The 17,385-nt window shown below is 34.7% G+C and overlaps 1 protein-coding gene across 2 annotated transcripts in view; it reads right to left on the bottom strand.

Moving 5' to 3' along the window:
* The window catches only part of LOC149180890 (very-long-chain aldehyde decarbonylase GL1-1-like), a 95,324-nt gene that overhangs the window by 62,479 nt on the left and 15,460 nt on the right, over nucleotides 1-17,385 (bottom strand). Inside the window, exons 1-9 of one of the 2 annotated variants that reach the window (XM_089416355.1) lie at nucleotides 4,815-5,026; nucleotides 4,322-4,542; nucleotides 3,977-4,209; nucleotides 2,439-2,658; nucleotides 2,210-2,331; nucleotides 1,745-2,001; nucleotides 1,072-1,179; nucleotides 687-893; nucleotides 475-585 (exon numbers count right to left, since the gene is read on the bottom strand). In XM_089416355.1, coding sequence (XP_089272481.1) covers nucleotides 475-585; nucleotides 687-893; nucleotides 1,072-1,179; nucleotides 1,745-2,001; nucleotides 2,210-2,331; nucleotides 2,439-2,658; nucleotides 3,977-4,209; nucleotides 4,322-4,542; nucleotides 4,815-4,868 — 1,533 coding nt within the window. In that variant the 5' untranslated portion in view covers nucleotides 4,869-5,026. Of the gene's footprint in view, nucleotides 1-474; nucleotides 586-686; nucleotides 894-1,071; nucleotides 1,180-1,744; nucleotides 2,002-2,209; nucleotides 2,332-2,438; nucleotides 2,659-3,976; nucleotides 4,210-4,321; nucleotides 4,543-4,814; nucleotides 5,027-17,385 lie in introns of those variants that run through there. The other variant, XM_089416354.1, reaches the window with a different exon arrangement.

Here is a 17,385-nt window from a genome sequence, read left to right as displayed (position 1 = left end):
ATCAAGGACAAGGACTATGATGAGAGTTGTCCAAACGAACTTAATCTGGGAATGTTACAAATCAAGCTTGATTTTCATGACATGAGTATAACATCAATGCTAGGATTGAAGCTAAAACCTTTAAAGTTAAGTTAGTTAAAAACACGCTTCTAAAATATATTCCATAATTACACATTTGCATATTTCATTTAGACTTGAACTTCTAAACTTAGACGAAGAATGTAAAAGATATACCCACTTTTCCACCACATGATGGAAGAGATTTCACTAGGGTATGGGAGAAGTCAAGCTCTAAACTAAACTAAATGCTAAATTGCAAAATAAAAGCTTTTAAGAATTACGTTAGACCATGGGGCACAGATTGTTTGTTAACCAAAACTGAAGATAAAAACTAGCCAAAGACAGGCAAATAAAATTGAGCATATCAGCGTCATCTTAATTTACATAAAGCCCTACTATGAAATGGATCAATACCTTGCAATTTTGAGCTACTTGGTACTTGGTCACTTGAACAAGAAAGTTTTGAAACTCAGGAGGAGCTTCCCTTTGAATTGATTTGAAACGCTCTTCGGAATATGTGAGCATCTGGAGGTTGAAAACAAAAATATTAAGTATTAAAACCCAGAAGAGGTATACCCATTACATGGCATACAAGATTCTCTACATCAACTATTCATTATGCATACCATTACACGGATTCTCTTTTTACAGAGATACAGAGCAATGGCCCTCCCAAGTTTAGAGGTTGCTCCAGTCAAGAAAACCTCTTTAACATCCGGATTTAACTCGTTGAGAATGACTGCAGCCGTCAATGTATTACCATGAACAACTCTCACTCTCAAATTTGGAAGCCTTTTAACAAATAAAGTTCCTCCACCATTCAAAGCCTCATTCTGCCCAATTTATAAGTCAGTGATGTCACATACCAAAGAAAAAATATAACCTCTAGAAGACCAAACCGTGCTAAAACTCAACAATTGAAGTGCAGCACATGATCCCTTTATTAGGAACCTACAATAATGTATGTTGATTTGCATTATCTCCATTAGATGATAAAAATGAGCAGCTAACCTTGTTCAAAGCTGCAAGACTAATAACCTTGACGCCCATCTTATCTGCACTCAGTATTGCATCCTGTATGAGATTGTTTATGCCTTCTTGAGCAAATGGTATGAAATACTGCATTATGGAAAAATCACAAATGAAATCAGTATAGACAAAGCAAAGTTACTGTATCCACCGAGAAAAATAGTTACATGTCAGGATGCCTATTAGTTCTGATCACATAGCACCATTCCCTGTGTTTTAAGAAATGAGAGAATAATATACTCTATTCAGGTAAAATCAAATTTAGATTATTATAGTATTCACTTGGTAATATTTTTCTTTCACAAGTTCAATAAAAATAGCATATATCCTTCTTAAATACTGGTCCATTAAGTAGGGAGAGGGGTCAAAAAAACATAAGGGTAAACAGGATACTGGGACATTACCCCTTCCAGGGAAGTCAAGTGAACTCCACTTATCAGAAACAACAGTACTATGTGCATATACTGTGGCAGCCTGGAATTGCTTTTATGACTTTAAAATACCCTCTCCTCTCCATCTCTCTCAGTGCAAATATGATTTATTATCATCGTTGTCAACTCTAAACTTTTTGTTAAAATTTGCAGTTGTTTTCTGGATAAATAAACAAGACTTGGGATCATGAACAAGTAAGCGGACAACTGAGACAGAAATACACCTGGAATCCAAATCTTGGAACGATCCAAGTCTGATGGAGTCGGCCTTTCAATCTGTGACCTGTGTTGACGAATGGTTTAGCCCATACCCACATTGCCAAAGCAAAAGGTATGACCACGGGCCACAGAGGGAGGAGAAACCACCATGTTGCGAAAGGTGTCGAGCAGAATCCCCGAAGCAAAAAACGTACATGAAGTGATGAAAGCACGTCTACAATATGAGCTAGGAAAACGTAGTCTGGCACTTCCTCCACTTGTCCTGTACAATAAAAATCCACTGAACTACTAAATTTTGATTTTTATTTCCAAATTTGATAATTTATTATCAGATAAACTAAATGTATTCTACAGAGATTTGTAATATCCATGCAGAGAAATAAAAAATTGAAAAAGAAAATATATATTTAAATCCAATGTATGTTGAAGTACTAGCTGATGTATATATTCTATAACTGGTACTACAAGACCTGCACTCATAGAGCGATGTACATCCCATGATTTTGAGTTGAGTGTATGCCCTAGATAATCGTAAAGGGGCATAAAAAGGCAAAAATTGGTGTCCATTTCAGTGTGATGCAGAGTATGATACCTGCAAATTATAACATATAGTATCAGAAACAACAATTTGGAAAGGACATGAAGTCATTGACGTTATTGACTGCATTAAGACCAAGTAAAGATAACGAAAAAACTCACGAAGGAGTATATATAAGATATTTGAGTGGGGGTAGCCAACGGAAGATCGTATCTGGCACGATTTCCACATTGCTGTGGCCCATATATCTGAGAAAATCAAATAACAAACAGTAAAGGTAGATCATGCCCATTGATGCACCTCCCATCCATGAGGCTCCCACCATGGGAACTGCCATGATGATCGTCAGCCCAAAATGCTCTAGAAAGGTAGCCGTCCCAGCTGCAACAGTAGACAGAAGTATAAATTTTGGATAAACACGAAACCCGAAGAGCCTACATCATCAAGAACAGATAAAATCAGTAATCAATTGCCCCCATGGGCTTTACATCCCCAGTGGGGAGCCAGGAGAATATTCAGTTCCCTCTCCCTAAATTTTATCGTTTGGTTTATTTTTCGTTTTTTTTCCTTAAAAAACTATTGGCCTGGGCCTATGCTTTGATCGAATCATGTTCTTCCAGGTGTTTGAGAATTATAAATGAACTGTCCGCTGGCAAAGCTAATTTGGGAAACCAAGAATGAGTGGTAGTAATTAAGGTGATCGGGGTGCTGAAATTTGCACCCCTCCAATGATTCACTTAGTATTTCGCCAATTTAGGAAACCAAGAATGAGTGGCAGTAATTAAGGTAATTGGGGGGCCGAAATTTGCACCGCTCCCATGATTCACCTCGCATTTATGAAGACAGCTCCAATCCGATACAAGTGTCACACCATGATCCTTGAGATTACAGGAGTTAAAGCTACAGCCACTACCACCTTCACGCCCAGTGGCGTGCGACTTACTGAGCAGGAATATCGGGGCGCAAATGTGGCATTTATATGCCCAGGGTTTGTGGTGTATATTTAACCCGAGCTCTGTTCCTAGCCTCCTTTCAGGCTCGAGGGGTTCAGATAGAAGGGCGCCTGGTCAGTATAATCTAGGTTGGTGTAGGTGTTTCTTCGTGGGAAATTTTATGGTGCTTTCATTCTACTACATAGTGGACAACGGTGTTGTGTTCTGTGCGACTTACAGGTGGGCTCCGAATGGACAGAAATTTTAGCTTTTTGTCTTCTAAATCGTAGCAATGTTTTGCGAAGTAACATTTTTTTTTCAGTTTCGTAAGGCAATATAGCTGGGTCCAGGTAGACTATGGTAGAAAAAATTTAAATGAAAAGCAATGCTATTTTGATAATATTGCCACCACTCTTCCTCATTTCAAATCTCAGGTTGCACTGTTAGGCCAGAACTTTTCAAGTCTTGATACTAACATCAATAAATTTGCACATAATATTTTCTTTTAGTCCACCTCTGATTGATAGATTAGATACCATTTAAAATGAATGTAACTTCAAAAAATTCGTGTGGATCCCAAAATGAAGCTGAAATGGATCCCTAGAACAAAGCGAAATAAAATGGGTTTAAGCCAGATCTGGTGTTTAAATTTTCGTGTTATTGTGTATTAGGGCATGATGCTTCCTTAAATTTATCCACAGATAGGATGGAAATGACAGCTATAACTCTGAAGAAAGACTAGATTTGATCAAGAAATGTAGCCTTACCTGTTTGAGGCTGCAAAACCACCGCAGCGTGATGTAGGGAATGATACCGCTGGAAGAGGATATCCTTGTGAAACGCACGATGTACCCAATAATACAAGGCCTCGGCTGGCCCCATGTGCAAAATCGCAAGGAAAATCAGCCCTCCTGCGTTCCACGCAGGCATGTCACGGAGAAATGGTAAGAAATGATGCGCCGCAGTAGCCATGAACGCCTGCAACAAGAGAAAATTGTCCCTGCAAACATATAATCCAGTTAACATCTCCGAAGGCCATATTTGCATGACTTGAATGCAGAAAGGAGTCCAATTCTAATAACGTATGGGAGATGCTTAAAAACAAAATGTACCAGTCCCATTCTCGGTCCATTTGATCGAACTCGGCATCTTTTTTGCAAATTTTGTATTTTGCAGAGAGGCAGTACATGTTGGAGTAAGTGGCCCAGAGTTGGTAGGTAACATATCTGAGAAACGTAAGCAACAGGATGTGCAAGCACCAATTATCAGCCTCATTGCCCCCATACACGTTGGTGTGCACAGCTTTGGCAATCAGGGGACCATACAGGACGTACTGCATTAAAAAAATACAACACAAAAAGGGCATTAAATCTTGAAAATATGGCGGCGATTTGGTACAAAATAGTAAATATATTAGCAACTCCAACTCGATTCAGGAAATTTTAGGTTGATTCCGGAAAAACCTAAAACCTAGCCAAGAAAAAAAACATGAGTTCAAATGTAACCTTCACATCAAAAATAAAAGCATCACAGTTCCCGTATCTGCAGAATAGAGATGAATTTTTATATAGAGAAAATATGAAACTGGTAATGTATTTTACATGCCTTAAGGCTCCCCAAGTATGCCCATGGCCAATCTGATACAAAACACGACATCATGAGCACAAACAGACGTCGCAGGAAAACCCAAAAGGGGGTCGAGCCTGCGATCCCGAGAGGCTCTAATTTCCAGGGGAGCAATCTTGAAATCTTGGCAGATGCAAGATCATGACGACGTAAGTCTTTGGATAACTCTGGACATTGATGTACTGGAATTAATTCTTCGGATAACTCTACATATTGATGACTGGAATTAATTCTTGAAAATTAGGTAGCCGCTAATAAATTTCTTGAAAGTTATGGGTGGTCGTCCAGAGCTCTGTGATTATTATGTCAGTCGACGTTATGCTTTACGTGTAATGTGTTCCGAGCTCCAATATCCCACCAGTGAGGTGTGGAACGAAACCAAATTTGTTCGCAAAGTTGATATTATAATCTTTTAAATCGGAAAACAATCTAAATTTATATTTATATTTTAATGATCGGAAAACAATTTATATTTATATTTGATATGATGATGATGATGATGATGTGGTTATGATTTGATGATGATGATGATGGTTGGTGGTGGTGGTGGTGGTGGTGGTGGTGGTGGTGGTGGTGGATTTTTAATATACCAAATTTTGGGGGAAGCATATTATTTAGTTTGATTTTACAATTTATTCTTATGTTCAAAAAATTTGGAGAGAAACCTTACGAGTTCATTATAATTTTGACATCGTAAAAGGCTAGGAAGGTCATTATTGCAACAAAGATTATGAAACTGAGATCTAATGTGGTTGTAGGCTTTAAGAGGAAGTGATTTTCATCCTAGATGTTCATATTCTCAGAGAGATGGCAGATCCTTTCCATCCATGGTGTTTTAGGAACTACCCAACAACCTGTTTCACTATGGAGCTCAATAGAGCTTGGCTATATTAATTTTCTTATTTGAACTGTTAAAACAGAGAGATAATTTTGATCTTCTATAGTGGGGTTGATGAACTCCTTATAATATCTTCTTTTAGCTGCTAAATCTTTCTCACACCACATTTTTTCTTTGAACTTAAAAGTATATTTATTTATTAATTAAAATAAAAAATAAACAAGATATAAGATTGTATATTTCCACACTTATTTATATTAGGCAAAAAATTTCCGCCGTGAAGAATCTTTTTATAAAGATGTGAAAATTGAATAATCAACTCCAAAAATAAGTCCCTAAAATGAAGTTTTAAATTAATTAATAATAAAATAATAAATTAGTGTTAGAGAATAATATTAAAATAGTCATTAAAGAATAAAATAAATTAATAAGAAAAAATAATTGAATTTAGTTTTTTTGTGATTTACATATAGTTTCTAAAAAAAAAAAACTTAGGAGAAAATCACGTAATTTATTTGTCAACGAGTTTCGAAGTAGCCAGTGTGATTTATAGTCAAGACAAGATGAAGAGAAAGACTCGTCTTAATGTAATATGGATCACAGAAGTTTGAATTCAAAATCAGATCATAGCAACAAGTTAAATAGATATGCAAATTATTCCAACTGCTAAATTGAAACAGCTACATTTCACTAGGTCAGAAATTGGGTAAAGAATTTTTATATAGTAATACAATTAATCAAATAAAATATATTTAAAATATTATTTTAATATATAAATTATGTTTGACTTACACTAAGGGATAGGAAAAAACTAATAACCAAATAAATAAAATATATAAGATTAAGAAATAATGATGGGATATAGTAAAAAGAAATATATTATTTTAACATACAAATTTTGACATGGATTGAGGGATAGGAAAAAACTAAAAACCAAATAAATAAAATATAAAAAAGATTAAGGACTAAAGATGAGATTTTACTCAATCTTCAAAATGAGGCATGGGATAACTTACAAAAAGATAAATTATCAATAGTTAAAAAAATAAAAATAAAAACTAAAGACAATGAGACATAAATAATTTAATTGAAAAGATTAATAAAAGAAAATTTATTTGAAAACTCAAAAAAAATAAAAATAAAAAATAAAACATATATATACATATATAAAATCAAAATTCGATCACAGGCAAAAGGTTGAAAATAAAAATAAATAAAATTAAAGGAAAAACAACTACAGGATAAAAACTATAACGAAAGAAAATGACCAAAGATGAGACACTGAATCCTCGGGGTAGAAATCTAAAAATAATATTAAAACTATTATTATTATTAAAATAATTAGTGTGAGAGAATAATATTAAAATTGTTATTAGAGAATAAAATAAATCAAGAAATCAAATAAGAAAGAAATAATTGAATTTAGGTTTTTGTGATTTATATTTAGTTTTTAGAAAAATAATTTATGAGAAAATCACATAATTCATTTGTCTAGGGATTTTGAAGTAGCCAGTATGGTTCATAATCAAGACAAGGTGTGGTTCATAGTCAAGACAAGGTGAAGAATCCGATCATCTCGTTCTAAAAGCATCGGCAAAACTTTCTCCTAGGTGATTTCTAGGGCTACTCTTCTACCTAATTCACCTTGAATTAGTCAACCCTAACTAATAATATTATATAAATTAGTTATTCTTAGATTATATAATAATTTAAATTGATAAATAATTTACAAATTCGATATTAAATAATTAATTCATCACATATTCCTAAATAATTTTATTTTACCAACGGCTAAACAATGATGCATACCTATTATTTATTCTCTCAAATCAATGATGCATCTCTGTTATTTATTCTCTCATATAGTTTGGTTTCTCACCTTGTCCTGAGGATGAACTACATTAATTGGTTTGAAAGGTCGACCCAATCCGAAAGGTTGTTCTCTACATTATGGATCACAAAAATCTTAGATCTAACAAAAGAAAATTTGATTGAAAACTCAAAAAAAATAAAAAATAAAAAATAAAATATATATAAAATCAAAATTTGATCAAAGGCAAAAGGTTGAAAATAAAAATAAATAAAAGAAAAAGAAAAACAACTAAAGGGATAAAAACTATAACAAAGGAAAAGGACCAAAACTATTCAATGAAAAATCAAAAATAAAAATAGAATATAAAGGGAAAACAAAGAGATCAAAAATAACCACAAGGATAAAGAAAGGCTAAGAGTAAATGACACCCATTCAACAATTGTTGATTGTCATCATCTTATTAAGATTGCTAGGCCTCCTTTCAATTTCAATGGCCTCCACAATTAAGTAGGCCTGCTCTCGTCATCTTATTAAGATTGCTAGGCCTCCTTTCAATTTCAATGGCCTCCCTAAATTTCTGATGATGAAAGTTAGCAATTTTCACAATTACATAGGCCTCCTCATTGCATATGTGATGCTTCGTCTTATCCTTTAAGAAACTACAGATGGTGATAAGAGCCTAAAGAATGGGGGAACATTAATTAACTATTAAATGAAAGAATCAATTCAACAAATTAAATAAATAAATAAATAACTAATTAAAGAAAAAATAAAAAGTAGATAATTAACAGGGAGAGAACAGCACTGAGACAAAATAATTAGGACTAAGAACAAGGGTCAATCTTACATATTTAAAAAGAGATTAGTTAATTAAAAGGGGGAATTGAGAATAAAAAATTAGAATAATAATAAGAGGATGATCAACTATGCTCGAAAGGAGAAAGCTCTAAGAAAGGTGAAAGTTGTTGGAAGTTGATGGGTTGAAGTTGTTGGATTGAAATTGTTCGAAGTTTCTACGTCAAAGTAGCTGGAAAAGTTTATCAAGAAGGAGAAGTTTGTCTTAGTCATGGATGGGTCTTTGACAAAGGTCTTAGGTCTTGGAATTCTAAGAGAAGAATTCTTGTGGGTTGTGAGAAGACAGCCTACATTTTGTCTCCTCTTGTCTCATTAATCTTTATTGTTTGGTAATTGTTTGATGATAGAAAACACAATAATAGTTGAAAAAAAAGTTAATCAAGTTATGTAAAAAGACATCACCAGCAGTTTGCTCCTAGATTTCTCAACATTCCTTTTTAAGCATCGTTGATTTGAATCTCTCATCCTCTTATTATTATCCTAAATTATTATTCTCAATTTCTCCCCTTTAATTAAGTACTTTTTTTAAATATGTAAGATTGAACCTTGTTCTTACTTTCAATTTGTTATTGTCCTCTTTCCTTTTAATTATATATATTTTTAATTAATTAATCAATTAATTAATTAATTATATGATGATGATGATGATGATGATGATGATGATGATGATGATGGTGGTGGTGGTGGTGGTGGTGGTGGTTAACGTCTGCTGAGACCAAACATTGGTCTATCGGACCTAAAGAAACAAATTATTTATTTTGATTTAAGATTTTATTCATATGCTCAAAAAGCTTGGAGAGAAGCCTCCCGAGCTCACTATAATTTTGACATTGTAAAAGGTTAGGAAGGTCAGTATTGTAACAAAGATTGTGAAACTGAGATCTAATGTGGTTGTACGCGGGGCACTCTAAGAGGAAGTGGTTTTCATCCTCGATGTTCCTATTCTCACATATATGGCAGATCCTTTCCATCCATGGCGTTTTAGGAACTGCCCAACGACCTGTTTCACTATGGAGCTCATGAGAATTCGTTCTAATCTTTGCTATATTAATTTTCTTCTTTGAGCTAGTTAAAATAGAGAGATACTTTTGATCTTCTAGGGCGGGGTTGATGACCTTCTTATAATAACTTAATTTTCTTTTAGCCGCTAAATCTTTCTCACACCACATTTTTTCTTTGAACTTAGAAGTAACAATATCTTTAATGTTATTTATGTTTTGCAATGCATCATTCTCGTTGATCTCCCAATAGTTTAACCAGGCCCTTGTGTCTTTATGCCACCCCCGATTGAGCCTTAGGTGGTTTTGGCTGGAATTTAAAGCTAGCTTAGGAAGTCTATGATCGTCTATGTTATTGAGTTTGTGCTTGTACAACATAAACCTAATCATAGCTAGGCTCTCAATAGGGGAAAGACCTGCTTCTATAAGGAGAATAGGATAGGGTGTATTACTTTTAATTTTCAGGTTATAAGTTATAAAACGCTTCTGGATTTGCTCAATCTTTCTCCATGATTCTCTGGAGATGCTGCAACCCCAAACCTCACAGCCATATAAGATAACAGGAGTGACTAAAGTTTCAAAGAGGAACTTATTTTTATCCCACATTACAAGGTTTGTTATTTTACAATTATTTTCAAGACCAAAATAAGCTTTCCACCCCCCATTAATCCTTTTCTCAATGCTATGGTTCCAGTTGAGCTTGTGATGAATATCAATTCCTAGGTACTTGTAAGAATACACTTCCTCCAAGTTATTATTGTCATACATAAAATTAGCGTAAGTGTCCTTCTTGGATTTGATAATCATAACTTTTGTTTTGTCAATGTTAACAATCATACCCATGGTAGAGCAGAAATCCTTAAGAAGCCTGAGTTGCTTATCAAGATCAGATGGGCACCTTGCGAAAAGAACAATATCGTCAGCACAGAGAAGAAGGATGACGACTATCCCAGCTAAGATCATGCCATCACATCATGCTTCCTCTAAATAGCCTTCGAGCTTATCGATGTAGATGCCAAATAGGGTAGGGGAGAGGGGGCAACCTTGTTTAGCTCTGATGTTACACTTAATATATTTCGACCACCCCTCATTGCTCTTTAGCTTGGCAATTACATTCTCGTATAACCTTATAGCAGCAGCTCTCAACTCGAGAGGAACCTTTAGCTCTTCTAATCTATTCCAAAGGTTGTATCTAGGAACTGTATCGAAAGCCTTTCTAAAGTCCACAAAGCAACAAAATAAATTGGATTTATCATTACGACATTCCTCCGCAATGATCCTAAGCGTAACGAGGTGATCTGTTGTTGAGTGATGCCTTCTGAAACCTGCTTGGCCTTTAGCTCGCTTACCTTCACTTTCAAGCCATATGCTTAACTTCTTTTGCAAAATACTACCATATAACTTGGCTAAGAGAGGGCTGATCATAATTGTCCGATAATTAGAGGGGTTATTTATATCCCCACTTTTAAAAATAGGGATAATGAGGCTCTCAGTCCAAGGTTTAGGGAACCTTTGCTTGACTGCTTAATTGAAAAGCTTGTGGATGTGGGGGATGAGGACAGGACCTCCAATTTTTAAGATTTCCGCCTGGTAACCTTCAATGTCCTTAGCTTTCCCATTAGCGAGGTGATTAACCCCAAACTTAATGTCTTCTAAAGAGAAAACTTCTTTCGTTGTGAGCAGGGTTTCCAAATTATCCATGACATTTGGAGATTCATAAAGCTTTTTAAGATAGGAATTCCAATCATGAAGACCAATTTTATTATTATCTTTAGTCTTCCTAGTCAGAATCTGCCTCCAAAATTTCTAAGGAGCTACCTTAGAGAGGTGTAAGAGATTCTCCTGTCTTTGGCGAATGTACTGCCTCTTTTTCCTTTTAGTTAGAGCTTTGTATATTTTTATCTTGTCCATTTTAAGAGGTTCATCAACAGCTTCCTTAATTGCTCTCCTCGCACTTTTACAATCTTTGTCATACCATGGATTGGTTTTGCTATTTCTTTTATTATTTGAAACTTCAACTGAGAACTTGTTAATAGAATATAATTGGGTTGTTGTAAAATTATGATGGAGGTCTTCTATGTTGTCTATACTAGATAAAGGAAGCAAATTAGTTTTTAATTCATTTAGAAAGAGATCATTTTTATTTCTATCAAATACTAAGTTCTTTTGGCTGTAAGTATTATTTTCTGTGGGAACTCTATGCATGACAAAATTGAGAGTTATAAGTAAAGGCCTATGATTAGAGTTAGTTTCGTGGTCGTTTAAGATGTCAAAATTTATTATTTCGTTGTATAATGGGAGATAGGAAATAACGTAGTCTACCACGTTGCTACCAAGTCCATGGATGCAGGTCATCTTGCTGGAATTGGGCCACTTCTTTAGACCGTTGCAAATTATGAGACCCTGAGCACTACAGAGCTTGACTAGCTCCGACCCAAACAAATTTTCCCTGAGGTCTTCAGAGCTCCTTTTGTACCTACTAGCCAGAGTAGGGTCTTTGTCTAACCAAAGAGGATTAGAGTTGGAATGATTGCTTAAAATAATAGCTTGGTTGTTTGAAGTTCAAGCATTAAAGTCACCTATTAAAAGGATATTACCGTCATTCCTTAAGCTAGAAATATCATTCACTAAACCATTGTAAAGGTTAGTTTTATCTAGATTCTTCTTCTTATAGAAGTTAGAATTGATGGGGGAAAATAACATATTGCTATGTAGGACTTTTTATTATTAATGTCACTGATCTCTATCCAACAATATTGGTTGTGAGGGTCGTTTTTATAATTAATTATTAATTTTTCATTTATCAACTAATTATTTCCTTCTTATTTAATTTCCTAATTTATTTTATTTTTTAATTGCTATTTTAATATTTTAATATTATTCTCTAACAATTAATTTATTATTATTTGTTAAGGGCTAATTCTGAACTTCCTTCTATAAAAGTATCTGCCTTTGTAATTATTCAATTCTTCCTTCACACAAATGAGGGTCAGACTTATTATTATTATTATTGATTAATTAATTATAACCCGCATAGATCCATCTTAAATACGAATCTAACATGAGCCAAGAGGGATCCAATTTCTTTGCCTGCAATTTTTTTTATGAGTCGAAATTATTAAATAGGCTATAGAATGAGCCTCTCAGCTCAATCAAATTAAAATTATATTGATTTTATTTTATTTTAAAAGATAAATATTAATATTAAATTGAAAAAATGGATGTTATTTGAAAAAAGTTACTATTATGAATGATAAATGTGTTTTTCCCCAGATGCGGGTGACACAAACGAATTAAATGTTATTCATGACAGATCGTAAGACCAGGTACTGCCAGCTGCAGGGCAGCGTGGCTTCCCAGGATCTCACTTCGCGCAAGAGGGATAGTCTTAATAAGGATGGATATGGTAGGATTTCAGCATTAATGGTGTGCACTGTTCGAAGCAAAACTGTGGTAGTTATAATCATGGTGATCCTGTTTATTCCCTTCACACTTCGCGTTCAGTCTTCTTGCTCCGGGCCTTGGTTTGATGCGGTTTTTGGTGGCAAGCAGGACTCTGCTAACAGAGGCAAGCTCCAGGCCAGTTCTCTGTTATTCTGGAGGTGGTATTACTATGCTAAGGGTCCCCACGGCAGGATTAGTGCTGCATTAAGGGGTAAGCTTTCTAAAGCTCTAGAATTTAGAATTGGGCGATTCTCTTCTCCTTCTCAGGCATACTTTGTGTGCTTGTATCGGTCTCTGTTTCAGTCCTTTTATCCTCTTGTCGTTGTTTCTGGTTACTCTGTGCCTTCACTCCTCATTATGGTTCGCCAGAGTGGGAGGAATCGTTCCGGGGGGCGACGTGGTAGCGGCAAACATTCGATGGCTAGTCATTCTGTGGACCCTGAACAGTCTCCTATCAATCTTCCCTCCTCTCAAGTGAATGTGCCTCCTCCGAGCCCTGTTCGCAAGCCAACTCCAAATAGTGCTTTCCAAACCACTCATTTCAAATTCCAAAGCAATCTTAATAGGCCTCTGATCACTGCTCATATCACTATAATCCTCTCGGAAGAAGAAAATCAGCTCTATCCTCTGTCATGCATGGCTCCTGAACCTTCTCAAAGCAGTGAGCAATTAATGGATGGGGGAAGCGAGGAGAAACGTATGAGTGATAAGCTTGGCCAGGATGAAGTTCCCAGAGTCATTCCGCCTCTTGAAGACAATATCCCAGTGGCCGGGGAAGGGATTTTTGGAGCCACTAATCATCCCTTGGTGAACCCAGCGGGCGAGAAGGATGGCAGTGAAGATTTGTGGATTGGCAGCGCGTGTCCGGTAGCGGAGAAGACTCCTGGTGAGGATGTGGAAGTTTAAGGCCACCTGGGTCTGTTTTTTCTCTCTTTTTGGTTTTGCTATCGCTCAGATGACTACTTCCAGGCCACTCTGTTTACAGTCATGGTTCAGCATCTTCAACCTGATGATTTTGTTTCCCTCCAGGGCAGTGGCAGTTTAATTACCGTCTGGTTTGCCAAGTACATTGGCTTTCTTGCTTTCATGTTTCTTCCTATGTTCTACTGGTCTATCTCTGGGTTCTATATCTGTCTTCTAGCTCTTTGTAACTGGTCTCCCCAGGTTCCTTCTATACTGGGGCAGTTTTGCTGTGTTGAGTGCTCTCGGGTACTGTTATCTGAGGCCTCAACTCCTTGTAAAATTATTCTACTTTTCAGTTAATAGATTTTAGTCTTTGCAAAGAAAAAAAAATGATAAATGTGTTTTTAATAGTTTATTATGAATTTGAAAAAAAGTTAATATTTTGAATGATAATGTTTTTGTAATAGTTTATTATGAAACAGATGTGTAATTTGTTCCATACTTATGAAGAGTTAATATATAAAAAAATTTAAAGTAATAATAATAAAAGATATTTCAATGGTACTCATAAATAGAATATTCAACATCTATCTTAAATAACTTGTTTTTTATATCCATTTTATATATTTATTAAAAGTGAAAAAATAAAAATAATTAATATATATATATATATATAAAGAGTGTTTTGACATTTCAATGCAATTATGTTAAAATAAAATTTACACATTTAAAAAATATTAATAACAAAAAGAAATCTCCCTATCACTCATAAATAAAATAATTCAATGTCCATTTGAAGCAAAATATTTAAGATAGATTTTATATAGAATGAAGAAAGATTCCTTATGATAGGGATTTAATTATTAAAGTCTACATAGGTATATATTGAATGTGCAATTTTCTTATTTTATGAATAATTTTTTTTTGCATTTTAATATGGAGGTATATAATTCTTTTAGATGAAGTTTACATGTGATATTTAAAAAATATTTCAATATCACTCAAAAATAAAAATAATTTAATGTCCAATTTAATAAAATATTTTAATATTATTTTATTTTATTTTAAAGAAAATTATAAAAAAATGTAAAGAAGTGACCTTAAAATTGGATACTAATAATAATATAGATTTAGATTTTTTTATAATTGAAGCATTCTTATGATATCAATGTGTAATTTTTTTGTTGGTGTTGACAAATGGTTAAAATTATTATAAAGAAGAAAAAAGTTTTGTTTTGTTTTTTTTAATAATAATGTAAAGTTTAACAATTTGACTAAGGCAAATTACATAATTATAAAAATTAAATCAAAAGATTAATGTAATGTAATGTAAACAATTTAACTAAGTCGAAATAAAATAAAAGAATAAAAATAAAAATAATCCTATAGAAATTAAATAATAATAAAAATAGAAATGACCCATGGTATTAGCCTATGGTATTAAGAACCCATGGTATTCATGTGGAATGTAGTCTATTTAAAGGGGGAAATTAAACCAGCCTTGATCCATCTATATATATATATATATTTCTTACACAAATTCATGACAAATTCACACATAGGTCTAGATTCTACATTGTAAATTAAAAAGTTTTACAAAGTAACATTATGCATAAAAATACATTTGTGACACATTCATCAATGATCCAATAGGAGAAAGACAAGAAACTTCAAAGTGCATTTTTCTCATTAAGTCATCAAAATCAAAATGTGTTACATAGGTAGTAGCAATGCCAATGGAAAATAGAAATAGCAAATACAAAACAACTTCAAGGTAGTAGGTAGCTCATCAGTCATCAATCATCATCATCATCAAAATATGTCATGGTCACCACTACTCTCCTTTGTTGCATCCTACTCCTTTGCATCCAATGTAATCTTTGCATTTGTTGGTGTGGAGGGTGACCCCTCAAGAGTATCACCATCATCAAAAGTGACAAGCTCTAGCATATGTTATTAAGATCCAAGTTGGCCAATGCCAACTCAACACTATTGTCCAAACCCATATCATCAGGAAAGACATCCCACATCTTTGTCTTTCCCTTTAGCCACTCATCCCTCTACTTGTAAATAAGATGAAGGTTGTTGTGCACATACACCATTGCCTCTGCCCTTGAATGCTCAAGCATGCTCTTCTTGACATTATACAAATTCCCATATGTGCTCCAATTCCTCTCACAACAAGAGGATGAAGTCACCTAAGAGAGGAGCCTCATGGATAACTGTTGTAGAGTAGGGCTTGTTGCCTCATGAGTTGCCCACCAAGAATAGCGCTTCTTAGCCCCCCTATCTCTAATAACATCATAGCTGCAAACCGCCTAGTTCCAATGGAAAACTCTGCAAAGGAATCATCCACCTCATCAAGGGATGCTCTATCCTGAAATATTTGCCTCAATGCATCCTTCCTCCCCTGTGATATTTCACCATCCATGTGAGGAGCTAATCTGCAGGAAGGTCCACCATTCAACAATTCATGGCTCTTGTATTTTGGGTTCAATAAGTAAGCCAAACAATGCAAATGTGTGCAATTCTTGTCCCATCTACTAACAAGAATATCTTGTATGGTGGTGAAGAAGGCCTCTGATGATGTCTCATACTCATAGAACTCACTCTATAAAATAATGGTCCTCATGGACTCAATCATGGAATACCACCCCTCATAAACCTCTCCTAGGATGGGTTGGTCTGTATCTACAAATCATAGAAAAGAAATGACACGATCCATGATCTTAATAGTGAGATCGACCCTCTCCCACCAAGCATCATTTAACATTATGTCCTTGACTCTTTTTGAGGTTGCTTGATTTGTCTTTCTCCAAAAAGACCAAAACTCTAAAATAACCATGGCCCCAAGAACAGTGTTGACCTCCCTCAACCTCTTCAACATGATGAATGAAGAGGCAAGTTGTGTATCTGCAATCTTCAACAATGATAGATGGGTGTACTCCAGGACACACTGGGACACGCTCCAGGACACGTTGGGACACGCTAGACATGAGAATCACACGTTCTAGGACACACTGGACACAAAAATTGGACACGTGTCCTAGATAATCGTGTCTTATTCGTGAGATTCAGACATAAGGGGGGGAGGAGGACGAATCTGGTTCCTTAGTCTTTCTATATGGAAACCTCTTTTAGAGTGAAGAGATTTGATCCCTCTCGAGGTTTGGTAGATCCCGAGTTAAGATGGATCTAAGCTAGTATATAGATATAATCCATATCAATAATAAATTTAAAAATTAAAATATATTTGTATTAATGAAATAAATAATTGCAATAATTATTTATAAAGTTATATTTTCAAAAAAAAAGGTAAAATGCACCCCCTTCTCACAAGAAAATGACTTTTTAGCTAAATGCATTTAATATTAGATAAATAAATCTTTTTTATAATTATTTATTAAAATTTCAAAGAATAACCCTAGAACCGGGTGCACACATGCACTATAAGGATCGTTAGAGTCCTCATGCCAGATATGTATAAAGCATTAAAATATGCGATCGAGTGGCGACCATTCACAATTGGTCTCATTCACTACTGCTAAGAGAAGGCCGCATGATGATGTACTGAGCCATTAATCCAAATTTGGAACAAGATCTCCCTCTTCGCTTCAACTTTGCAGTAGATCACACATTCCCTCAATCATTTCGCACTGCAAGTCTCCGCTCCAACGAGGGTCGTAAGGTTGAGGGACA

This window comes from Pinus tabuliformis, chromosome 3_2 (genome assembly GCF_031772625.1).
Source record: "Pinus tabuliformis cultivar Carrire ecotype Pingquan chromosome 3_2, CPIR1, whole genome shotgun sequence".
Lineage (NCBI taxonomy): Eukaryota > Viridiplantae > Streptophyta > Pinopsida > Pinales > Pinaceae > Pinus > Pinus tabuliformis.
Note: the sequence above shows the minus strand (reverse complement) of the source record. Positions and strands in the feature narration are given on the sequence as shown.